This window comes from Erythrolamprus reginae, chromosome 5, assembly GCF_031021105.1.
Source record: "Erythrolamprus reginae isolate rEryReg1 chromosome 5, rEryReg1.hap1, whole genome shotgun sequence".
NCBI lineage: Eukaryota > Metazoa > Chordata > Lepidosauria > Squamata > Dipsadidae > Erythrolamprus > Erythrolamprus reginae.
In genome coordinates this window covers 109,576,511-109,602,587 of record NC_091954.1, presented here as the reverse complement: position 1 = coordinate 109,602,587, position 26,077 = coordinate 109,576,511, and the positions used below count along the sequence as shown (strand labels likewise).

At 44.0% G+C, this 26,077-nt stretch overlaps 1 protein-coding gene across 6 annotated transcripts in view; it reads left to right on the top strand.

The window, feature by feature from the left end:
• Positions 1 to 26,077, top strand: part of MCF2L2 (MCF.2 cell line derived transforming sequence-like 2) — a 219,901-nt gene that overhangs the window by 17,934 nt on the left and 175,890 nt on the right. For all 6 annotated transcript variants that reach the window (XM_070753697.1, XM_070753695.1, XM_070753699.1 and 3 more), the window contains exon 2: positions 24,668 to 24,751. In XM_070753697.1, coding sequence (XP_070609798.1) covers positions 24,668 to 24,751 — 84 coding nt within the window. The remainder of the gene's footprint in view (positions 1 to 24,667; positions 24,752 to 26,077) is intronic.

Here is a 26,077-nt window from a genome sequence, read left to right as displayed (position 1 = left end):
GGGGAGAAAACAAAATTACTCATATTGGTATTAAAAGCAGATGGGAGGGAAGAAAGGCAGTCAATAAACCTATAATGATCTGGACCAATAGCACTGGGGAGATTTCTGCAAAGTACAATGACCTTCAGTGAACTTAAGCCAGATAAATCACCTGCAAGAACTGAGAGATGACATGAGTAGAATCCAGCCGGTGGGAGAAGCAGCATAATAAGAGGTGTGGGATTGACACTTCCTTGCCTCCTTCAATGGATTCCCGGTGCCAGCAATGCAGAAAATACGTTCACCAGAGCCCTCCTTTTTCCCTCGTCCGAATAACAGAAGGAGAAATGAAGTCCTATTATACTTTCCTAAGAAAGTGTGCAGAACTGGAAGAGATGGCCCAGGCAGGTATGGTGAAATCTATCTTTAACAATGTCTCCTCGGAGTTCAAAATTCTCTTGGAACAAAATTTTAAAGCAAGTTTTAAGTGGAAAGGGAGAGAAGGAGGAGAATAAGATATTGTTAAAACGGCAAAGAAAGGAATGTTGAATAATCCGTCGGGTGTACTGTAGTCCTGTCTTGTTTCATCTGAATTATTCTGTCAGTCTGTTTGGGGATTTTGTAGCTCCGTTGATCCCAAAAGCTTGGAGGGAACGAATTAGAAATCTCAGATCGAAAGGAAGGCTATGGAGAATGAATAACTGGTTAAAGTCTGCAAAATGGGGTGATGCAGTCTGGATTCTGCGAGAAATAAGTTATATTTTCTTTTGGGACTACCCAGGGTTTAGTTGTTCCTTCCCAAGCTCAATTCCTCTCTTACAAAATTGGTATCAGAATAACAGAGCTGTGAGGGACATTGGAAGGTCTTTTTTTAAAAAAAAAAAAATTATTTATTTGTTTATTTGTTTATTTATTTATTTACTTATTTACTTACTTACTTACTTACTTACTTACTTACTTACTTACTTACTTACTTATCCAATACACAAATACATAGGAAGAAAAATAGACATATAGTAATATATATAAGGGTAAAGTGAACATAGAGGAGAGGATATATGAAAGAAAGAAAATATATATGATAAGTGAGAGAAAGGAAAGACAATTGGACAGGGGACGAAAGGCACACCAGTGCACTTATGTACGCCCCTTACTGGCCTCTTAGGAACCTGGAGAGGTCAATCGTGGAGAGTCTAAGGGAGAAATGTTGGGGGTTAGGGGTTGACACAATTGAATCCGGTAATGGGTTCCACGCTTCGATAACTCAATTGTTGAAATCATATTTTTTACAGTCAAGTTTGGAGCGGTTCGTATTAAGTTTGAATCTGTTGCGTGCTCTTGTGTTGTTGCGGTTGAAGCTGAAGTAGTCATTGACCGGTAGGACGTTGCAGCATATGATCTTGTGGGCAATACTCAAATCGTGTTTTAGGCGCCGTAGTTCTAGGCTTTCTAGACCCAGGATTGTTAGTCTATTTTCGTAGGATATTCTGTTTCGAGTGGAGGAGTGAAATATCTTTGGACATTTTCAAGGGTGTTGATGTCTGAGATGTGGTATGGGTTCCAGACAGATGAGCAGTAGTCTAGGATGGGTCTGGCAAAAGTTTTGTAGGCTCTTGTGAGTAGTTGTGAGATTGCTTGAGCAGAAGCTGCGTAGGATCAGGTTAACAACTCTAGAAGCTTTTTTGGCGATATTGTTGCAGTGGGCTTTAGCACTTAGGTCATTCGATATTAGTATTCCAAGGTCTTTTACTGAGTGTGGGTTGGCAGTGAGAGATTGTGTATTCAGTTCGTATGTGCAGTTTGGATTCTTTTTGCCGATGTGGAGGGTAGAGCATTTGTTGGTTGATATTTGAAGTTGCCAGGTGTTAGACCAGTCTGAGACAAAGTCCAGGTCTTTTTGGAGAGTGAGTGTGTTGTCAGTGGTGTTGAAAGGTTTCACATTCATTTTAATCCAACCCCCTGTTTGTGGAGAAGACCCCATATCATGGTGGCCCGATCTCTTCTTTAAAAACTACAGTGATGGAGCACCTACAAATTCTGGAGGCAAGGCCTTCCATTGAATTGTCGGGAAATTTCTCTTCAATTCTAGCTTCGTTCTCTCCTTGATTGTTTATTTATTTTGTTTATTTGTTTATCTGTTTATTATATAGGATTTTTAGTCGTGCTTTTAAAAATATATTAGATTTGTTCTATATGCTTTGTTTTATATCTATTCTGTGAGCCGCCCCGAGTCTTTGGAGAAGGGTGGCACACAAATCTAATAAATTGAATTGAATTATTTGTTTATTTGTCAAGCATATATAAGGTCCCACAGAGTTGGCCTTCTCTGGGTCTCCAATGTTGTCTGGCGGGACCTAGGGGGAGAGCCTTCTTTGTGGTGGCCCTGGCCCTCTGGAATAAACTTCCCCCGGAGATTCAAACTGCCCCCACCTTCCTCGCCTTCCCCAAGATTCTGAAGACCCATTTATGTCACCAGGCATGGGGAAATTAATGCGCCCCCTTCTGACTAGTAAGACTTGAGTATGGTATGATTGTGTAGTATCGATTGTTTTTTAATGATATGGGGGGGGTATTTTTAGTTTTAACTATTAGATTTGTATTATTGTTATTGTTGTTGTGAGCCGCCCTGAATCCTCGGAGAGGGGTGGCATACAAATCTAATTGAATTGAATTATTTAATTGAATTGAATTGAATTATTTGTTCATTTGTCAAGCATATATAAGCTCCCACAGAGTTGGCCTTCTCCGGGCCGCCAATGTTGTCTGGTGGGACCTAGGGGAAGAGCCTTCTCTGTGGCGGCCCTGGCCTTCTCTGTGGCGGCCCTGGCCATAGGTTCACCATCATGGCCTTAGAGCAGCGGTCCCCAAACTACGGCCCGCGGGCCGGATGCGGCCCAACGAGGTCTTTTAACCGGCCCGTGGCAAGCTCACGAGATTTTACTGGTCGATAAAATAAGCTCCCGAATCTCCTGTCAACTCACCGCGGTCGGCTGCTCAGCGAGAAGGTGTCGCCTTTAGGGAGAGAAACTGTTGCTGCCCTATGGCAGAGCAGCAACAGTTCCTCTCCCTAAAGGCGAGAAAGAAATTGGCCAATTGCAGGCCCGCTTTCCTCCCCGCCCCCTTGCTTCTCCACCTCCTCCTCCCCTCCTCCTCCGTGGTGAGTGGACGCGAAATTCATGAAAAGGCGATTGGCAATTGAAAAACTGTCCACTGAAAGTCACAGCTAAGTGCACCATGGCTAAGTTTGTGTGGGGGGGGGAGGCGGCTGCTTGAAAACCCCTGACCTCCATCGCCTCCCCCCCATGGCACAAGGCGAGCACACCTCGCCGCTGACACAGGCGGCGGGGACTGCCCTGTCCCCCTGTCCCCCCTGCGCAAAACTACGCAGCCCCAGATCGCTCGCTTCTCCAGCCAGCAAAGCCGACTGCCCGGCTTTGCTGGCTGATGCAGGAAAGGAAAGCGTCACATTTAAAAAGCACGCCACTTTCTGGGACTGCGGCGCCGTGGTGGCCTTCAAGCGCGGCCCTTCGCGGCGCCCCACCACCCGTTCCTGCAGGAAGAGATCGGGCACTTTACCGGGAGGTGGAGGCGGCTGGGTGCCTGGGAGGGCGAAGGAGTGGACGTGCCTCTCAGCTGCAGAGCGGAACGGGGGTGGAGATCAGCGGCGGAGTCCGGCGCTGGGGCCATGCGGGACCGCTCATCCAGGCGCGCGTGGACCGGCAAGCCTGGATGAGCGGTCCCGCATGGCCCCAGGCCCCCAACGCCGGACTCCGCCGCTGATCTCCACCCCCGTTCCGCTCTGCAGCTGAGAGGCGCGTCCACTCCTTCGCCCTCCCCGGCACCCAGCGTCCGGCCCCACGCCGCCTCCACCTCCCGGTAAAGTGCCTGATCTCTTCCTGCAGGAACGGGTGGTGGGGCGCCGCGAAGGGCCGTGCTTGAAGGCCACCACGGCGCCGCAGTCCCAGAAAGTGGCATGCTTTTTAAATGTGACGCTTTCCTTTCCTGCATCAGCCAGCAAAGCCGGGCAGTCGGCTTTGCTGGCTGGAGAAGCGAGCGATCTGGGGCTGCGTAGTTTTGCGCAGGGGGGACAGGGGGACAGGGCAGTCCCTGCCGCCTGTGTCAGCGGCGAGGTGTGCTCGCCTTGTGCCGTGGGGGGGAGGCGATGGAGGTCAGGGGTTTTCAAGCAGCCGCCTCCCCCCCACACAGAGATAAGAGAGAGAAAGAAAGAGAGGGACAGAGAGAAAGAAAGAGGGACAGAGAGAAAGAAAGAGAGGGAGAGAGAGAAAGAAAGAGAGGGACAGAGAGAAAGAAAGAGGGACAGAGAGTAAGAAAGAGAGGGACAGAGAGAAAGAAAGAGAGGGACAGAGAGAAAGAAAGAGAGGGACAGAGAGAAAGAAAGAGACAGAGAGAAAGAAAGAGGGAGAGAGAGTAAGAAAGAGAGGGAGAGAGAGAAAGAAAGAGGGACAGAGAGAAAGATAGAGAGGGACAGAGAGAAAGAAAGAGGGACAGAGAGAAAGAAAGAGAGGGACAGAGAGAAAGAAAGAGGGACAGAGAAAGGGAGAGAGAGAAAGAGAAAGAAAGGTAGAGAGAAAGAGGGAGAGAGAAAGAGAGTGAGTGAGAGAAAGAGAAGAGAGAGAGAAAGAAAGAGAGAGGGGGGAGAGAAAGACGGAAAGATAGAGAGGGAGAGAGAAAGGAAGAGGAGAGATAGAAAGGGAGAGAGAGAGAAAGGAGGAGACAGAGAGAGGGAGAGAGAAAGAGGGAGAGATATAAAGAGAGTGAGTGAGAGAAAGAGAGAAAGAAAGAGAGAGAGAGGACAGAGAGAAAGAGAGAGAACTAGAAAGACAGAAGGACAGAGAGAAAGGGAGAGAGAGAGAAAGAATAAATATTAAATATTGTATTTGTTCCCATTTTGTTTTTTACTTTAAATAATGTATGTGCAGTGTGCATAGGGATTTGTTCACACGTTTTTTTAATAGTCCGGCCCTCCAACAGTCTGAGGGACAGTGAACTGGCCCCCTGTGTAAAAAGTTTGGGGACCCCTGCCTTAGAGTGTCTACTGTCGACCTCACCCCATTCCTAAGAATGGGGCACACATAAGCGCACCAATGTGGCTACCGTCCCTGTCCTAATGTCCCTTTTTATTCGTATGCTTTTCATGTATCCAAAATCATGTTCATACTTTTATCTGATATAACAATAATAATAATTGTTGTACCGAAGGTGATGAAGTTCTAAGTTGTCTAAGCCCAAAATTTCAACTCTGGTAGCATAAGGTATTTTATTGTGGGTAGAGGAATGGAGGACTCTTCTCGTGAAATATCTCTGGATTATATTAATGTCTGATATATAGTGCGGGTTTCAGACAGATGAGTTGAATTGAGAACTCAATACAGTCTTGCGTTCAAGTGCTTTGAAGAATAGCTTGACGATCCCCAGCCCCCATGTTCTTAGATATTAAAACACTGGTTCGTCCATGGGGCAGCCCACTACTGAATATAGGACAGGAAACTGGGTGAGGGTGACGCAACCAGAGATGGTATTTGCCAGTTCTCTGAATTAATCTGAATTCTCTGATTACCTCCCCCCTTCCTTGTTTACCTGACCTCTGTAGCATGATTAATTGGGTTGAGTGCGTACGAGTGTGTAGTTGTGATTTTATGATATTGATTATGTTATATTAATGTTTTTAATTGACTTTTTAAATTTTAATACTGTATTAGATTTGTAATGTATTGTACTATTGCTATGTTGTGAGCTGCACCAAGTCTTTGGAGAGGGGTGGCATACAAATCTAATAAATTATTATTATTATTATTATTATTAATTAATTAATTAATTAATTAATTAATTAATTCAATTTTTATGCCGCCCTTCTCCTTAGACTCAGGGCGGCTTACAACATGTTAGCAATAGCAATTTTTAACAGAGCCAGCATATTGCTCCCACAATCCGGGTCCTCATTTTACCCACCTCAGAAGGATGGAAGGATGAGTCAACCTTGAGCCGGTGATGAGATTTGAACCACTGACCTTCAGATCTACAGTCAGCTTCAGTGGCCTGCAGTACTGCACTCTACCTGCTGCGCCACCCCGGCTCATTATTATTATTATTAAAAATAAATTCAACTATCAGTTCACCCGAACCAGTCCGAACTGGCTGAATACCACCTCTGGTTGGCTACCTATATGTTTCTAGGCCCAGTTCAAAGAGTTGACTATTATCTATAACAGTGATGGTGAACTTATGCCATGGGTGCCACAGGTGGCACAGGGAGCCATATCTGCTGGCATGCAAACCGTTGCCCTAGCTCAGCTCCAATGTGCATGTGTGTGCTGGCCATCTGATTTTTGGCTGACACAGAGGCTTTGGAAGGGCGTTTTTGGCTTCCAGAGAGCCTCCAGGGGACGACATTTTTTTGTCAGGATTTAAAACCTGATACAGTGGAAATGGTGTAATTACTGTAAAGTAGAAGGAATGCTGAGTCATGGTGCATCAGCAAAATGATGCAATCTGTGCTACATCCTGATTGGTCAATGCTTGTATATATTGTAATGCACCTTTGCATAGGTGTGGTTAGTGGTTGTGGTCTGTTCTGGGTGGTCTGTTGTGATTTGTGGTTAGTAGTGTTTGGTTAGTGTCATCTAGTATAATAGTCTGGTTAGGTGTTCTGTAATATAGTATAGAGCAGTGGTTCTCAACCTTTCTAATGCTGCGACCATGTTGTGGTGACCCCCAACCATAAGTCTAGGGCCAATTTTCCTAACGGAGCTTTAAGGTGATTGGCAGGAAAGTCAAAAGGACCCCCACTGTAAATGCCTGATTGGTTGGATTGTAAAGATATGTTCCAACATGCCAGAACAGAAGCAGTAAGTCCTAACACCATGGGAAATTTGTTTTTTTCCATGGTCTTAGGCGACCCCTGTGAAACAGTCGTTCAACCCCCAAAGGGGTCCTGACCCCCAGGTTGAGAACCACTGGTATAGAGTAAATAGTTTTGATACTAAGAAGAAGTAAAAGTCTTCTGAAGAAAGAACTCCTGCTGTAGTGTCTTTATTAAGAATATCTAGTGCCTGATATCCTCCACGTTTCCAAAGCAAGTTCAAAAATAATTCTGAGATTTTTACCCTCCCCTGGCTCCAAGGAAGCCTTTGGAGCCTGGGGAGGGCAAAACACGAGCCTACTGGGGCCATCAGAACTTGGGAAGCAGGCCATTTCCTGCCTCCAGAGGACCTCCGGGGGGTGGGGGGAGCTGTTTTCACCCACTTACAGCACAGAGCAGGAGATGTGAAATGCAGATAACAAACCCTTAAGAGACACTATGGAAAAATATTTAACAGGGATGAAAAGAAAAGAGGAGAGAGACGGCGATAGTAAGACAAACGTAAGTCTCCCAAAAGCTAAGACCAGGAAATATGATGAAGCGTCTATAGCACTTGGCGTCACTGTGATTACAGTGGGAAACAAGGAAAGACCAATATGTTTGCTGTGTCTAAAAATGTTGGCAGTGGACAGCATGAAGCCAAATACTTAAACTTAAACATGTTACACCCCATCAGGTGAGTTTCCCCCCCAAAAACTCGCCATATATTGCAAACAATCATCCCAGCGGAGAGCTGGGAGTAGGTGCAAAATGTTTACTTCTTCCTAGAAGGGGCATAAAAGAAAATAATTGAGAAGCACTGGTGTAGTAGGTGTGCAGGTCTCTAGCAAGGCTCTGAGCTCTAAGCACATAGAGTTTACAAGTAATATCCTGAATGACAGGAAGCGAGCTTCCTATAATCTTCTCAGCTGTCCTCACCACTCTCTGTATGGACTTTCTGTCTGAGAAAATCACCAAAATCTCTTGCGCACGTCCCCTCGCAAGATTTCGCTTCTGGAGCATGCGCAGAAGCACAATCTCACCGGGACATGTGTGCGCACTCGCCAGACACCCAGAGCTGCATGGGTAGCACATGGCAGCGGCAACCCCCACCTGACATCCGGGTGGGTGGGCGGAGCCTCCCGCTGCCACTGCCACCACTAATTGGTAGCAATCCACCATTGATGTAGCCATCAGCTCCCTCAAACTTCCCAGCCAGTCTGAAAGAAATAAAATTAAGGAAAATATCTGAGGATGTAATGTTGGTCTCACGTATCAACTTTTGCAGATCTCTGTTTCAAGATCTGGATTGGAATTAAACGAAGTCAATGCGGGTCCATTAACTGAAAATATTGGCTCCTTTAATGTTCAGCAGTGCGTTGTAAATACAATTTAAAATCCTTTTAGCTCCGGCAGCAGCTGCTCCTGTTAGAAACATTTGCATGTAAATAGGGGACAAGCTGAGAAGGAAGAACGAAGAGAAATAGATGGAGCTGCAAGTGGAGAGGTGGAACCTAGCTTCCGAATGTGATTAATGAAAAATTTATTTTAAAAAAAAAAAATTAAAAAATTGGAACCCTGGTCAATAGCACAGTCACTATTATTATTATTATTATTATTATTATTATTATTATTATTATTATTATTTATTAGATTTGTATGCCGCCCTTCTCCGTAGACTCGGGGCGGCTTACAGCAATGATAAAAACAATATATAATAAATCTAATACAATAGTTGGAATCTAAAATAACAATAATACATTTAAAAAGTCTAAAAAACAAGAAACCCCAATATATAAAAAGATACATACAGTCATCATACACAAAAAACTACATAGGCAGGGGGAGATGTTTCAGTTCCCCCACGCTTGACAGCAGAGGTGGGTTTTAAGAAGTTTACGAAAGGCAGGGAGGGTGGGGGCAGTTCTAATCTCTAGAGGGAGCTGATTCCAGAGGGTCAGAGCCACCACAGAGAAGGCTCTTCCCCTGGGTCCTGTCAAATGACTCTGTTTAGTTGACGGGACCCGGAGAAGGCCCACTCTGTGGGACCTAACCGGTCGCTGGGATTCGTGCGGCAGAAGGCGGTCTCGTAGATACCCTGGTCCGGTGCCATGAAGGGCTTTATAGGTAATAACCAACACTTTGAATTTTGACCAGAAACTGATCGGCAACCAATGCAGACTGCGGAGTGTTGGTGGAACATGGGCATACCTAGGGAAGCCCATGACTGCTCTCGCAGCTGCATTCTGCACGATCTGAAGTTTCCGAACACTCTTCAAAGGTAGCCCCATGTAGAGAGTATAAGCTGGAAGGATATTGTGCTTGAAAAAGGGCAAATGTATTTTTTGGGCTGCATCAGCAGAAGTACCCTTTCTAAATTGCAAGATTTGTTCTGTTTTGGTCAAGCCTTACTTTACTCTTATATCCGGTTCCGAAGATTTTTGAAGAGGATTCAGAGAATTTACAGAAGGATCTTCACAGATTTGAACATTGGGTGCTATCAAACAACATGAAATTCAATGGTGAAAAAATGATGTTCTACATTTGGGCAAGAAAAACAAAATACAGAGGTACAGTATATGTAGTACCTTGCTCAACAGCAGCAACTGTGAGAGGGATCATGGAGTCCTAGTGGACAACCATTTAAATAGGAGCCAGCAGTGTGCAACAGCTGCCAAAAAGGCCAACACAGTTCTAGGCTTCATTAACAGAGGGACAGAATCAAGATCATGTGAAGGGTTAATACCACTTGGTAAGGCCACACTTGAAATACTGCATGATTCTGCTGCTGTAGACATGCTTGTGTGGAGAGAGAGAGGATTGGTTTAAATGTGTTTTTAAATTTAACTGTAAAATGTGTATTACTGCCAAATTATTTAATGGCAAGACATAGAAACATAGAAGATTGACGGCAGAAAAAGACCTCATGGTCCGTCTAGTCTGCCCTTATACTATTTTCTGTATTTTATCTTAGGATGGATATATGTTTATCCCAGACATGTTTAAATTCAGTTACTGTGGACTTACCAACCACGTCTGCTGGAAGTTTGTTCCAAGCATCTACTACTCCTTCAGTAAAATAATATTTTCTCCCGTTGCTTCTGATCTTTCCCCCAACTGACCTCAGATTGTGTCCCCTTGTTCTTGTGTTCACTTTCCTATTAAAAACACTTCCATCCTGAACCTTATTTAACCCTTTAACATATTTAAATGTTTCAATCATGTCCTCCCTTTCCCTTCTGTCCTCCAGACTATACAGATTGAGTTCATTAAGTCTTTCCTGATAAGTTTTATGCTGAAGACCTTCCACTATTTTTGTAGCCCGTCTTTGGACCCATTCAATTTTATCAATATCTTTTTGTAGGCGAGGTGTCCAGAACTGAACCCAGTATTCCAAATGTGGTCTCACCAGTGCTCTATACAGCGTGATCACAATCTCCCTCTTCCTGCTTGTTATACCTCTAGCTATGCAGCCAAGCATTCTACTTGCTTTCCCTACCGCCTGACAGCACTGTTCACCCATTTTGAGACTGTCAGAAATCACAACCCCTAAATCCTTCTCTTCTGAAATTTTTGCTAACCCAAAACTGCCAATACAATATTCAGATTGAGGATTCCTTTTACCCAAGTGCATTATTTTACATTTGGAAACATTAAACTGCAGTTTCCATTGCTTTGATCACTTATCTAGTAAAGCTAAATCATTTGCCATATTACAGACGCCTCCAGGAATATCAACTCTATTGCACACTTTAGTAATCGGCAAATAGGCAAACTTTCCCTACCAAACCTTCCCCTATGTCGCTCACAAAGATATTAAAAAGAATAGGACCCAGAACAGACCCTTGTGGCACACCGCTTGTAACCAGGCTCTGCTCAGAGTACTCGCCATTAACAACAACCCCCTGATATCTACGCTTCAGCCAGCTGCAAATCCACTGAACTATCCAGGGATTAAGTCCAATGTGATTTCTTGCCATATTGTTTAACTACAGATCAGTCTGTGGAGATGAATATGGGAGAGAAGTGTTGAATTTAATGAACATTCTGAGGTTGAACAAAACAATTGTGAGAGATTGTTGTTGAAGACTTCAGAAGAGAGTTTCTTTTGTATTTAAGACAAATGCATATTGCAATGCAATCAGTGATAAAAGGAGCTCTATTTGTGTCTTTTTTTATGTTAGACCAAAAAACAGGAAGAATTTTATGTTTGAAAAATTCACTCTCCCTCCGGTCTTTTCCTCAGGCTTGAATGCCTTTGTCTGAAGCTTCCTCCTATTTTGCTTCACACCCACAAAAGATGAAAAGGTTTAGAAGGCAAAATCCCACACAAATAAAAATATCCATCATAATCACATAATCTAAATTATAAATAACTGTGGCGTGTCACAGATCAGTCAGCGTTTTTAAAAAAACAAAAAGGGGCGGGCATATTTATAATGTTGCCTTTGTGGGCAAATTGTTGTTAGTTGTGAAGTCATGTCTGACCCATTGCAGCCCCATGGACATCACTCCTCCCAGGACTTCCTGTCCTCTACCAACCCCCCCGAAGTCCATTTAAGCTCACGCCGACTGCTTCAGTGACTCCATCCAGCCATAGAAACATAGCAGATTGACGGCAGAAATGGCCGAACAGGAAGTTCAGAAACAAACATCTTTCGGCTGTGGCGAGGAAGGCGTTTGCCCAGGTTCGCCTGGTGCACCAGTTGCAGCCCTATTTGGACCGGGAGTCACTGCTCACAGTCACTCATGCCCTACTCACTTCGAGGTTCGATTACTGCAACGCTCTCTACATGGGGCTACCTTTGAAAAGTGTTTGGAAACTTCAGATCGTGCAGAATGCGGCCACGAGAGCCATCGTGGGGCTTCCTAGATTCGCCCACGTTTCTGCAACACTCCGTAGCCTGCACTGGCTGCCGATCGGTTTCCGGTCACAATTCAAAGTGTTGGTAATGACCTTTAAAGCCCTACATGGCATTGGGCCAGAATAATCTGGAACCTCCTTCTACCGCACAAATCCCAGCAACCGATAAGGTCCCACAGAGTTGGCCTTCTCCAGGTCCCGTCGACCAAAGAATGTCGTTTGGCGGGCCCCAGGGGAAGAGCCTTCTCTGTGGCGGCCCCGGCCCTCTGGAATCAACTCCCCCCAGAGATTAGAACGGTCCCCACCCTCCTTGTCTTTCGCAAATTACTTAAGACCCACCTTTGTTGCCAGGCATGGGGGAATTAGGATATTCCTTCCCCTAGGCCATTACAAGTTATGTATGGTATGTTTGTGTGTATGTTTGGTTTTTATAATAAGGGGTTTTAGTTGTTTTATTAAATTGGATTGTTACATGTTGTTTTTTATCATTGTTGTTAGCCGCCCCGAGTCTGCGGAGAGGGGCGGCATACAAATCCAATAAATAAAATAAAATAAAATAAATAAACTTCCAGTTGGCCAGTTGGGCCATTTTTCACCACCCCAAGGCTTCAGGAGGCTTCAGGCTTTCGCAAATTACCCCAAGGCTTCAGGCTTTCCTGCACCCTGCGGAGAGCGAAAAAGAGGCCTGCCAGAAATCCGGAGGTCTATTGCACAAGCGCGTGGAGGGAGGAGAGCAACATGGGGGGTTATGCGTATGCGGGGGGGCATTGCATTTTGGGTGTGGGCACATGTGCGCACGCTATCATAGGCCTATTACGAGGTCTTCAAAAGTCAACACTAACTTGATGGTACATGAGAAATTTAAGCATACTGGGATGTCTCTTGATCTTGTTTCCTTGGACAGCTATTTTTCCAGATCCTTCGTATTGAGAAAACTCCCCAAACCTTCATGGGGCATTTCAGTTCATTCTAGCTGTCATCTAGGGCTTTCTCTTTAATTTTGGTCTGCATAGAAGTCACTTACTCTCTCGATATTTCTTTCATGTCAGTAGTCAGTGTCACTGACAGATGGTTGAACCATCTCATTGACTCACTTCAATGACGGCTTCGAGCAAGTTCTGCTGAGCCAGCTTAGGTGACAGTGATTTGCTGGTGACTGATACAAAACGGAAAGTCATCACTATTTGTGCTATTGTATTGCTCTGGGGTAAAATGTTTACTATCTTTTTTTTAAAAAAAATTCATTAGGCAATACAAGATTTTATTTGTTTCAGTCCTGTACAGTGGTACCTCTATTACGAACTTAATTCCTTCCGTGACCAGGTTCTTAAGTAGAAAAGTTTGTAAAAAGAAGCAATTTTTCCCATAGGAATCAATGTAAAAGCAAATAATGTCTGCGATGTCTGGGGAAACCACAGGGAGGGTGGAGGCCCTGTTTCCTCCCAGGAGATTTCTTGAGAGGCCCCACAGAGGCTTCTCCCTTCCTTTTCTGGCCCTGTTTCCTCCCTGGAGATTCCTAGAGAGGCCCCACGGAGGCTTCTCCCTGCCTTTTCTGGCCCTGTTTCCTCCCAGGAGATTCCTAGAGAGGACCCATGGAAGCTTCTCCCTGCCTTTTCTGGCCCTGTTTCCTCCCAGGAGATTCCTAGAGAGGCCCCACGGAGGCTTCTCCTTGCCTTTTCCAACCCTGTTTCCTCCCAGGAGATTCCTAGAGAGGCCCCATTGAGGCTTCTCCCTGCTTTTTCTGGCCCTGTTTCCTCCCAGGAGATTCCTAGAGAGGCCCCACGGAGGCTTCTCTCTGCCTTTTCCGGTTACAGTTTCGGACGCTTCGGTTTGTAAGTGGAAAATGGTTCTTGAGAAGAGGCAAAAAACACTGCTCTAGCTGTTGATACTATACTCAATAATTTACGCCAGCATTACAGTTCAGAGGCATCAATTCTTCTATCAGCCATTCTTGGTGTCCAGCTCTCACCCCTGTACATCTTCATAGGGAAGGCAGTTGCTCTAACTAGCCTGATTTTGGTATTTATATCAATAGCTTTGCTTTTCCAGATCTAATATACTTCCTTATTGGATCCTTGTTTTTTCCCCCATTTCTGCTTTTCAATTTAATTGTCATATTTAATGACATCCAGGTGTTTTTCACAATTTCCAATCCAGGTGTGTTTCTTCCCTCTGATTTTTTAATTACGCAGCATGTTTTTCCTGGATCAGCCAGAAAAAATGTGAATAAAAGTAGCTTATGAGTGCATTGCTGGTAAGTGGTTCCGTCTTGATTTTTCTGTTCGAAAGAAGGGGAAAAAAAAATCTCACCCAGACATGTGAGAATTAACCGAGACGCTGGAGGATTATAAAGTGGAAAGGTTTGGAAAAAGTGAAACCACTTTCTTCCCACAAATTCATGAGCTAAGCTGAAACCAATTCAACTGCTGGCACGGATAAGTTAAAACCAATCTTTTTCTGAGCAGAAGGACACAGACAGAAACCCTGAAAAGTATGTTTTGCACGGAAACTTCAGATCGTGCAGAATGCGGCCGCGAGAGCCATCGTGGGGCTCCCTAGATTCGCCTACGTTTCTGCAATGCTCCGTGGCCTGCACTGGCTGCCGATCGGTTTCCGGTCACAATTCAAAGTGTTGGTAATGACCTTTAAAGCCCTACATGGCATTGGGCTAGAATACATCCAGAACCGCCTTCTACCGCATGAATCCCAGCGGCCGATAAGGTCCCACAGAGTTGGCCTTCTCCGGGTCCCGTCGACCAAAGAATGTCGTTTGGCGGGCCCCAGGGGAAGAGCCTTCTCTGTGGCGGCCCCAGCCCTCTGGAACCAACTCCCCCCGGAGATTAGAACTGCCCCCACCCTCCTTGTCTTTCGTAAACTACTCAAGACTCACTTATACCGCCAGGCATGGGGGAGTTGAGACACCTTTCCCCCAGGCTTTTTTTATACTTTGTTTTATGTTTGGTTAATTAAGATATTCTTTCCCCCTAGGCCATTACAAGTTATGCATGGTATGTTTGTGTGTATGTTTGGTTTTACTATAAGGGCTTTTAGTTGTTTTATTAATTGGATTGTTACATGTTGTTTTTTTAATCATTGTTGTTAGCCGCCCGAGTCTGCGGAGAGGGGCAGCATACAAATCAAATAAATAATAATAATAATAATAATAATAATAATAATAATAATAATAATTATTATTATTATTATTATTATTATTATTATTATTATTATTATTATTATTATTATTATTATTATTATGCCAGGCTGGAGCATTTTTGAGAGCCTAAAAGATAGACAATGAATTCCTACTGGTGTTGCTCTTTATAATTGAGCAAATTTATTTATTTATTGTTAGAGTTGAAAGGGACCATGAAGGCCATCAAATTCAACCCCCTACCCAAGCAGGAACCCTATAGCACACCAGTCAAGTGGCAGTTCAATCTTCTCTTAAAAATGTCCAGAGTGTTGGAGTTCACAACGTCCGCTGGTAGGTTGTTCCATTGGTTGATCGCTCTGACCGTCAGGAAGTTCTTCCTTATTTCCAGGTTGAATCTCTCCTTGGTCAGCTTCCAGCCGTTGTTCCTCGTCCAGCCCTCTGGTGCCCTGGAGAATAAAGTGATCACCTCCTCTCTGTGACATTCCCTCGTATACTTGTAGACTGCTATCATGTCCTCTCTGGCCCTCCTTTTCTCTAGGCTATCCATGCCCAGTTCCCTCAGTCTGTCTTCGTAAGTCTTGGTTTCGAATCCCTTAATCATCTTGGTTGCTCTTTTTTGCACCTTCGCCAGAGTTTCAATGTCTCTTTTGAAGTGTGGTGACCAGAACTGAATACAGTACTCCAGGTGTGGTCAGACCAGGGCGTAGTAGAGTGGTATTAAGACTTCCCTGGTCTTGGAGTGTATTCCCCTGTTGATGCAGCTTAGGATTGTGTTGGCTTTTTTAGCTGCTGCTGCACATTGTTGGCTCATGCTTAGTTGAAATAGACACTGTTAAATTTATGTGTGCCTGCTGATATCTAAACTCTAAGGTGGCACATGCGGTTGGCCTGATGTTTAGCGAAATCTTATTTTTCACTGTCTCTTCATAATTATTCATCCCTAACTTTCGGCCAGTACTTGGACATTATTCCACTTTAGCTGGTGTACATCGGGAATTTAGATCCACAAAGATTCTGGTTCTTTAGATTCTGGTCCTGCTTTTGAGCAGGACCAGAACTCACAGTGTCCTGGTAATTGACTCAAAATCACCCAACTAGCTTTTCTGCCTAAAGCAGGACTAGAACTCACAATCTCCTGATTTCCATCAACAAAGAACATTCTCTACAGCAGTGTTTCCCAACCTTGGCAACTTGAAGATATTTGGACTTCAACTCTCAGAATTCCCCAGCCAACGGATGCTGGCTGGGGAATTCTGGGAGTTGAAGTCCAGATATCTTCAAGTTGCCAAGATTTGGAAACACTGGGCTAGACGAATTAGGGCTGGAGGTGCTGACCTGAGTGGCTGAGTTCATGAAACCCCAGATCCAGATTAAACATTACACACAGAGGATTTACTTTAAGCAAAATCCCATCACTGGATTAGCTTATATCCGTGTATGCAAAGTAGGGCATCTTTCCTTATCACCTTTTTTCACTCCAAGCTCTGCTGAGAAGGTATCCTCGTCACCCAGCTGCCTTTGTTTGTAAAAATACCGTATTTTTCAGAGTATAAGAAGCACCGGAATATGAGACGCATTTTAGTTTTGGGAGAGGAAAATAGAGGGGGAAATCTGCCTACCGTCTGTTGTGGTTGGCTCTGGCCCAGCTCCTGCCCCAGGGAATGTGGAGGTGGATGCAGGGGAAAATTCAACATGTTACAGGCCTGTGTTATTGCCGACAGAATCAGTTCAGAGTTCAGTTTCTTCGGACGAAGAAGAAGGTGGGACTGACTCGGCAGAGGAGGGCTTGGCACACAGCCCAGGCAGTCAATCACCCTTATCTTCCATTGATTCAGATAATGACGTTTTGGACCCACGCAAGCGCAGAATTATGCGTAGAAGAGACCAAGTAAGAACATATTACAGGAAATAAGGGAGGCCACCTGTGTTTGGGTGGGGCTCCGGTAATTAGGGCTGCTGCTATAAATAGCAGCATGTGGGTTTGGCCATTGCGGAAGAATATCTGATCGGGGTTCGTCAGGAATCCTGTGTCTTCTGGACTTTGTTGCTTTTTCACGCCTTGGAAAACAAAGCAGAGCAACGTGTGTGGTGTGTGTGTGTCTCACTTCGTTAGATTTGTTACATGTTGTTTCATTATTGTTGTTAGCCGCCCCGAGTCTACGGAGAGTGGCGGCATACAAATCTAATAAATAAATAAATAAACAAAGAAAGAAAGAAAGAAAGAAAGAAAGAAAGAAAGAAAGAAAGAAAGAGGTTGAGAACCACTGCAGTAGGGGGAAAACTACATTTAAATGAAAAGCCATCTGGCTGAAAGCAAATTCAGAGCTTCCATAAGTGGTTTCTATTTTTACAAATGCTTTATGCACTTTTTGGGGGGAAACTGAGAATTTGTATGTCAGCAGCCCTGGGGCATGCTTGGAGGAGGAAGAGTAGAAAGCAAGCTCATCACTTATTATTATTATTTTTATTTTGGTGATTACCTATGCCCATTAAAGCCACTATTCTGGGAAGGTGCCACTCAGAACAGCCATCTGTAAAAAAAAACACGCTAGGTAAATCACAGAGGGATAGAATCATGATCACATGAAGAAAGGTTAGTGCCACTTTATAATCTCCTGGTAAGGCCACACTTGGAATATTGCATCCAGTTTTGGTCACTACAATATAAAAACGATTTTAATACCAGAAAGAGAGCAGTGAAGAGCAACAAAGATGATTGGGGACTGGAGCTTAAACATGAAGAACAGTTGCAGGAATTGTTCCAATTTATTAACAGAGCCATGTGGATACAGTTGTAGGCAAACTGATACTAACTTTTCCACCAGGTTAAAGTTCATCTCTCATCCCCACACCCATAAGTTTATCACATGGACCGCTCCGGTTTATCTGAAGGTCCATGATCCCTCCCTGTACTTCCGGCTGGTGCTGAACAAAGGATGACCTTGAATCTTCTGGAAGGAATTCTGCTCAGGCAATCTCACACTACTCACAAGAGCCTACAAAACTTTTGCCAGACCCATCCTAGACTACTGCTCATCTGTCTGGAACCCATACCACATCTCAGACATCAACACCCTTGAAAATGTCCAAAGATATTTCACCAGAAGAGCCCTTCACTCCTCCACTCGAAACAGAATATCCTACAAAAATAGGCTAACAATCCTGGGCCTAGAAAGCCTAGAACTATGGCGCCTAAAACACGATTTGAGTATTGCCCACAAGATCATATGCTGCAACGTCCTACCAGTCAATGACTACTTCAGCTTCAACCGCAACAACACAAGAGCACGCAACAGATTCAAACTTATTACGAACCGCTCCAAACTTGACTGTAAAAAATATGATTTCAACAATCGAGTTATCGAACCGTGGAACTCATTACCGGACTCAATTGTGTCAACCCCTAACCCCCAACATTTCTCCCTTAGACTCTCCACGATTGACTTCTCCAGGTTCCTAAGAGGCCAGTAAGGGGCGTACATAAGTGCACTGGTGTGCCTTTCGTCCCCTGTCCAATTGTCTTTCCTTTCTTTCACTTATCATATATATTCTCTTTCTTTCATATATCCTCTCCTCTAAGTTCACTTTTGCCCTTATATATATTACTACATGTCTATTTTTCTTCCTATGTATTTGTGTATTGGATGAATGAATGAAGGAATGAATGAATGAATGAACGAACAATAAAATAAAATAAAATAAAATAAAATAAAATAAAATAAAATAAAATAACATTTGTTGTGCCTAGTATCTTTCACCCTCCCCAGTCCCCACAGACCTACTCTAATTGTGGCAGGCCAAAGTCTCTAACTCAAATGATGGCTTGGGACTGACACCTGTATTCTATGATTCAGGCTGCAGAAGCAGCTTCTACAACCTGCATTCCAAATATATTGCAACTGCCGTTTCTCGGAGCGCCAGAGTTGCTGGATTAAATGTCTAACCTAGCTCGAAGAAAGTGGTTTGAATTTATGTTTCAGGTCACAGGGCGGATGCATAAATTCAGCTTGAGTCAATTCATGATTGATGGGCAGATTTGGTCAACGAGAGAGCACGGGAGAGATTTAGAGGTCGGGTTAAACAATTGGCACTTCACGTTCTCAAGCAGACATTCAAAGCTTCACTTCACAAATAAGGGTTGTAAATTCAGGGCAGCTTTGCCACAGCTGAAGGAAAAACCAATATTGGCCAGATACACACAATAAGAATGAATTGTAAATCTGGATTTACAGAAGATAGTCGCTGTGTTTATATAACATGCAGGCTAGGGGTGGAATTAGCAGGTTCGACTTCCAGAAATTGCCATCCAGCATGTTAGCTTGGGAATTCTGGGAGTTGAAGGGCACGGGTCTTATAGTTGCTGAGATTGAGAAAACTGATTTCAAATATAATTTGCTTTGGTTTTTTTATTTTATTTTATTTATTTATTGGATTTGTATGCCGCCTCTCTCCGTAGACTCGGGGCAGCTAACAACAGTAATAAAAAACAGCATGTAAATCCAATACTAAAACAGCTAAAAAACCCTTATTGTAAAACCAAAAATACATACAAACAAACGTACCATGCATAAATTGTAAAGGCCTAGGGGGGAGGGAATATCTCAGTTCCCCCATGCCTGACAGCAGAGGTGGGTTTTAAGGAGCTTACGAAAGGCGAGGAGGGTGGGGGCAATTCTAATCTCCGGGGGGAGTTGGTTCCAGAGGGCCGGGGCCGCCACAGAGAAGGCTTTTCCTCTGGGCCCCACCAAACGACATTGCTTTGTTGACGGGACCCGGAGAAGGCCCACTCTGTGGGACCTAACCGGTCGCTGGGATTCGTGCGGCAGAAGGCGGTCTTGTAGATACCCTGGTCCGGTGCCATGAAGGGCTTTATAGGTGATGACCAACACTTTGAATTGTGACCGGAAACTGATCGGCAACCGATGCAGACTGTGGAGTGTTCGTGTTACATGGGCATTTTTGGGAAAGCCCATGATTGCTCTCGCAGCTGCATTCTGCACGATCTGAAGTTTCCGAACACTTTTCAAAGGTAGCCCCATGTAGAGAGTGTTACAGTAGTCGAGCCTCGAGGTGATGAGGGCATGAGTGACTGTGAGCAGTGACTCCCGGTCCAGATAGGGCCGCAACTGATACACCAGGCGAACCTGGGTGAACGCCCCCCTCGCCACAGCTGAAAGATGTTTCTCTAATGTGAGCTGTGGATCAAGGAGGATGCCCAAGTTGTGGACCCTCTCCGAGGGGATCAATAATGCCCCCCCCCAGGGTGATGGACGGACAGATGGAATTGTCTTTGGGAGGCAAAACCCACAGCCACTCCGTCTTATCCGTCTTTTACTGAAACAATCCATCGGAGCCAGGATCTGGACCTTCCTCTCTTTCTGCCAAACTAATTACCTCTCTCTATGTTTAAGCATTTATCATCATACAAGACTTTTCCCGACTCTTTTTTGCTGATATTGCTGATTTTATTTATTGTGACACTTATTATTTTTAAAGATGTTTCTTTTTATAGATTCTTTCAGTTGCGTCCGGCAGAAAACTCTGATCTTGATTTACAGCTGTGTTCAATTTTACTGCAGATTTAGGAGGTTTTTTTTAAAAAAAAACCAGGGATAAGTAAATAACTTCCTTACCAATAAAAGAAGGCATCGGAAATGCAGGCATGAATATACTGTTTTAAAAGGAATGCACTGAAGCGTAAAAATTGGGCCATCTTCCACGGTTCTTTGCGCTAGCTTCCTGGAGGTTTCCATTAATTTCTGAATATATTATAATAAATCCAGCTGGTGGAAAACAGCAACCATGTTAAATGACCCAGACTTTTCCCCCTCCCTTCTCTCCCCCCCCCCGGAGTCATAGAGTGAGTGAAATAGTAGGGCGGTTCAGAGAAGAAGTGTAAAATTATTACACATCGGAAGGGACAACCGCTGCTTTAAATGTGCAGTGATGCTTGCAAATAACTCATTTAGCCATCATTAGTAGTGATGGGCGAACCCAACAGTGTTCGAGTTCGGCAAGTTCGAACAAACTTTACGCAAAATTCGGCAGAACTGAATTCGAACCCGAACCCGAACGGGGAATCCCTCCCATGAAGAGATTCCGGGGACGGAGCTTTGACGTCACCAGCAGGTTGCTAAGGACGCCAAGGTGATCACTTCCTGGATTCCATGGAATCCAGGAAGTGATCACCTTGGCATCCTTAGCAACCTGCTGGTGACATCAAAGCTCCGAACGCCGAACACGACCCCGAACTTTGCCCGAAGTTTGAAAAAAAATCGTGTTCGTGTTCGGCATACCGAACACCGCAAAATTCGGTATGGACCCGAATTGTGTGGGTTCAGTTCGCCCATCACTAATCATTAGACTATAAGAAAGTGAGCATTGCATAGATAGATTTACACTGCTTGCTCTGAGATTCTTTAAGCAAAGGTGGAAAAAATTAACACAATTATGTGGTATTCCCTCCCCCTCTTCTTCCTTGAATTTTTATGGAGAAACATTAGTGAAAAAGAAAGCAACCTACATGCTTCCTCCAGATAGTTATTCAAGCTTAACAGACTAACAAAACAGAAAGGGCTTTTGGGGGTCTTTTAGTCCAACCCCTGCTCAAGAAGAAAAACCTATACTTGACTTTTGCAGGTCCGACTTTCATGGAAAGCCTATACCACAGGTTTTCAATAAATAAATAAAATGTTTGAAAACCAGTGGTATACCCATGTTTTTAAAAAAATTTATTTAAAGAAGCCGACTTTAAATAAAAGCTCCGCTTCCACCCCAGTCTCCTGATCCCTCCCCTTTAATTCTCGGAGCGTTGGTACGCTCCACTTGAAACCGAGCCTTACTGCCGCCCGCCACCACCGCCTCTTCTTCCCCCACCCACTTAAGCCATCTCCCTTAGTGGTAGCGTCTGACCTCCCAGCTCACCAGCCTAGAATCCCGGCTTCAAGTCCTGGCCTGGATCCCTCTTGCCTTGAGCTTCCCCTGCCCTGACCTTGAGCACCAGTGCAGCTGCCGCCACCATGGGGGACACTGGCATTCCTGTGTGCCAGCCCGTTGTGGACTGGCACAATGGGCTGGCATACTATTTTCCACTTACAAACCCGAGCTTCAGAAACTGTAACGAGAAAAGGCAGGGAGAAGCCTCCGTGGGGCCTCTCTAGGAATCTCCTGGGAGGAAACAGGGCTGGAAAAGGTGGAGAGAAGCCTCGTCGGAGCCTCTCTAGGAATTTCCTGGGATGAAACAGGGCTAGAAAAGGTGGGGAGAAGCCTCCGTGGGGCCTCTCTAGGAATCTCCTGGAAGGGAACAGGGCAGAAAAGGTGGGGAGAAGCCTCTGTGGGGCCTCTCTAGGAATCTCCTGGAAAGAAACAGGGCCTCCACCTTCCCTGTGGTTTCCCGAATCGTATGCATTATTTGCTTTTACATTGATTCCTCTGGGAAAAATTGTTTCTTCTTACAAACTTTTCTACTTAAGAACCTGGTCACGGAACGAATTAAGTTCGTAAGTAGAGGTACCACTGTATAGTTCTTCTTTTCTTTTCTTTATTTTCTTCTCTTCTCTTCTTTCTCTCTTCTTTCTCTCCTTTCTTCCCTCTCCCTTACTTTTTCTCACTTTCTTAATGTGTTGCTCTTCTTTTTTCCCCTCTTTTATTTAACCGAGACACTAACTACCTATTATGAAAGAGATTTAATGTAAAGGCCACATATTTGTATTCATTTTCATATTCCTCACTTTCAAATTATTTTTTGCGGTCTCTATATGTAAACATATTTTGTGTTGCTGTTTTTTCTTTAATAAAGATTTATAATTTTTTTTAAAAAGAGAGGGAGTCTAGAATGAATTTGTTATGGCTATATCTCTACCTCCCTCATCAAACAGTCCCTACCAAGTCCCCACAGCAAGAATATATTTTAAAGCATAATATGTGGCAGGCCAAAGTTTGACACAAGGGTTACCCGTACAGTGGTACCTCTACTTACAAACTTAGTTCATTCAATGACCAGGTTCATAAGTAGAAAAGTTTGTAAGAAGAAGCAATTTTTCCCATAGGAGTCAATGTAAAAGCAAATAATGTGTGCGATTGGGGAAACCCCAGGGAGGGTGGAGGCCCTGTTTCCTCCCAGGAGATTCCTAGAGAAGCCCCATGGAGACTTCTCCCCGCCTTTTCCGGCCCTGTTTCCTCCCAGAAAATTCCTAGAGAGGCCCCACAGAGGCTTCTCCCTACCTTTTCATGTTACAGTTTCGGAGGGTCAGGTTTGTAAGTGGAAAATGGTTCTTGAGAAGAGGCAAAAAAATCTTCAACAACTAGTTCTTATCTAGAAAAGTTTGTAAGTAGACGCGTTCTTAGGTAGAGGTACCGCTGCATCTCTTTTTGTTCTTTTTCACGGCAGAAGCTGTATGGGTGGAGAGAAGTGTGTTTTGTCATGCCCTAAAACTTTGCATCCTTTGAAGCAGGCATAAGGGATGAATGCATTAGATGCCCAATTGAAACACAATCATATTTTCATACATTTCTTGAAAAAAAACAGCATGTCTGTCGCCTGGGTGAGATCCAGCGACGATTGTTCAACACAGGCAGGGCCGCAGTGAAGGGCTGCAAAAAAAATTTGCTACCATGCTTTGGGTGTAGCTTATTTGTGGGTGTGGCTTTCCAGCCATGTGACCAGGTAGGAGTGGCTTGACGATCATGTGACGGGTGGTGGTGGCTTAGAGGTCATGTGACTGGCTTAAAGGTGGCCAACTTGACATCACTCATGTGAAGGCTTAGGGTTAGGGTGCCCAACTTCGCCTCAAAGAGATACAATTTCCCTATCTATTTACTATTATTGAACATCCCAAATATACTATTTAATTCTATGTATATATGCCATATATGTAGATACATATTTTACACAGGGGCACAAAATATACATTATTATTATTATTATTATTATTATTATTATTATTATTATTATTATTAATTAGATTTGTATGCCGCCCCTCTCCGCAGACTCGGGGCAGCTCACAACAGTGATAAAAAACAATATATATTGACAAATCTAATAATTAAAATCAAAGATAACAATTATACATTTAAAAATCTAAAAGCAAGGAACCCCAATATAAAAAAACATACATACAGTCATATCATGCACTAGAACTACATAGGCAGGGGGAGATGTCTCAGTTCCCCCACGCTTGACGACAGAGGTGGGTTTTAAGGAGTTTACGAAAGGCAAGGAGGGTGGGGGAAATTCTAATCTCTGGGGGGAGTTGGTTTATATAGTTGGTACTATATAAACTGTACGTGTATTTTCCATCATGCACGCACAGCTCTTCTAAAATTATACACATTTAACCTCATTTACTGCAATAAGAAAAACATACCCAGAGCCAGAAGGGAAACAAAGAAAAAAAAATCAAAATTTATCTACCGGTTCTGCATACCTGGCCAAATTTTTTCTACTGGTTCTGCGTACCTGACCGTACCCGTAGGAGCCCATCACCGCAGGGCCGTTTCACAGAACCGGGATAACCCTCGCTTTATCTTACAAGCCATGAGCCACAAAAGTTGTTTTGTGCTGGAAGGCCAATCCCGCCGGCACACAACTGCAGAGGCAACCCATAGAGAAATGTACAAAGAAGCCACGGGTCTATGTCAACAAGATTTTGCATGCCAGGGTGGAGGAGGGGTTGGAAATCATCTGACAAAGCCAGAGGCCAAAACCCGGCCAAAAGTGTCAACAAACTAGGGCTTCGCATCTGAGTATCTGCTTTGTATGGCTGGGTTATGGTGTAATTCCTCCTTCTGTCTCTCTTCCTTTCTTGTACAGATGAAATAATGCAACAAGAGATCAGGCCTGTCACGGCGGTGGAGATCATAGAACAATTACACCGACAGTTTGCTATTTTGTCAGGTAAGATCTTGGGTTGGCTTGATTCTGTATTTCACATATTTTTTCCAGGTGGTTGGTTGGTTGGTTGGTTGGTTGGTTGGTTGGTTGGTTGGTTGGTTGGTTGGTTGGTTGGTTGGTTGGTTGGTTTGTTTATTTATTTATTAATTTATTTATTATTTAGATTTGTATGCTGCCCCTCGGGGTGGCTCGGGGTGGCTCACAACAGAATACAACAATTTATGACAAATCTAAATTACAGTTTAAAATATTTTAAAAAACCAATTTACTAAGCAAACATACATTCAAACATACCATGCATAAATTGTATATGCCCGGGGGAGATGTTTCAGTTCCCCCATGCCTGACGACAAAGGTGGGTTTTAAGGAGTTTACGAAAGGCAAGGAGAGTAGGGGCAGTTCTAATCTCTGGGGGGAGTTGGTTCCAGAGAGTCGGGGCCGCCACAGAGAAGGCTCTTCCCCTGGGGCCCGCCAACCGACATTGTTTAGTTGACGGGACCCGGAGAAGGCCCACTCTGTGGGACCTAATCGGTCGCTGGGATTCGTGCGGCAGAAGGCGGTCTCGGAGATATTCTGGTCCAGTGCCAGAACAATGACCGTATTTTTCGGTGTATAAGGCGCACCCTTTTCCTTCCTAAAAGAGGCTGAGTACCAGGGTGCGTCTTATACTCTGAATGTAGGGTTGTTGTTGTTTTTCAGCCCTAACTAGCTGTTAACGATCTTCCCAGCTCTTACCTTGCAGGCTCTTTCGTTGTATCTTTCTGCAAAGAATGTTTTCTAAGCCCTAAGTCTTTGCAGTTGTTTTTTTTTTGCATTACTCTAACTTGCTCTGAGTAAGTTTCTTTCCAGCCCTAACCAGGTGCTAACAATGTTCCCAGCTCTTACTGGCTTGCAAGCTCTTTCATTTTACTCTCTTACGTTCTGAAAAATACGGCACATTGCAATGCCTCTTTTCTTTTGGGTGTGTGTATGTGTAAGTGCTTAATATAATTTCCCTCATTTTGAATACTTTAATAAATTTTTTCTTTTATATGTACCTCCTGTAGGCAGACTATATCCATTTCTTGTTTCTGAAGATCCAACAATACACATTTTCTCTTGGTGGGTGAATTTAAACCATTGATACTAATTGACAATATATTAATTTCTCCTTCCTCCAAATTATTGTTTCGTGTTTGTTTTTGAGCTTCCTTTTGTCTGTACTTGTTTGTGCCCTTGTTCTTGTTCCTTCTTTCACATTTTTTCTGAATCTTTCCTATCCCTAGATTCTTGCTTCCCAATTTGACTTTCTGACATTAGATCTTCCTGACTTTTACTATCATTCTCATC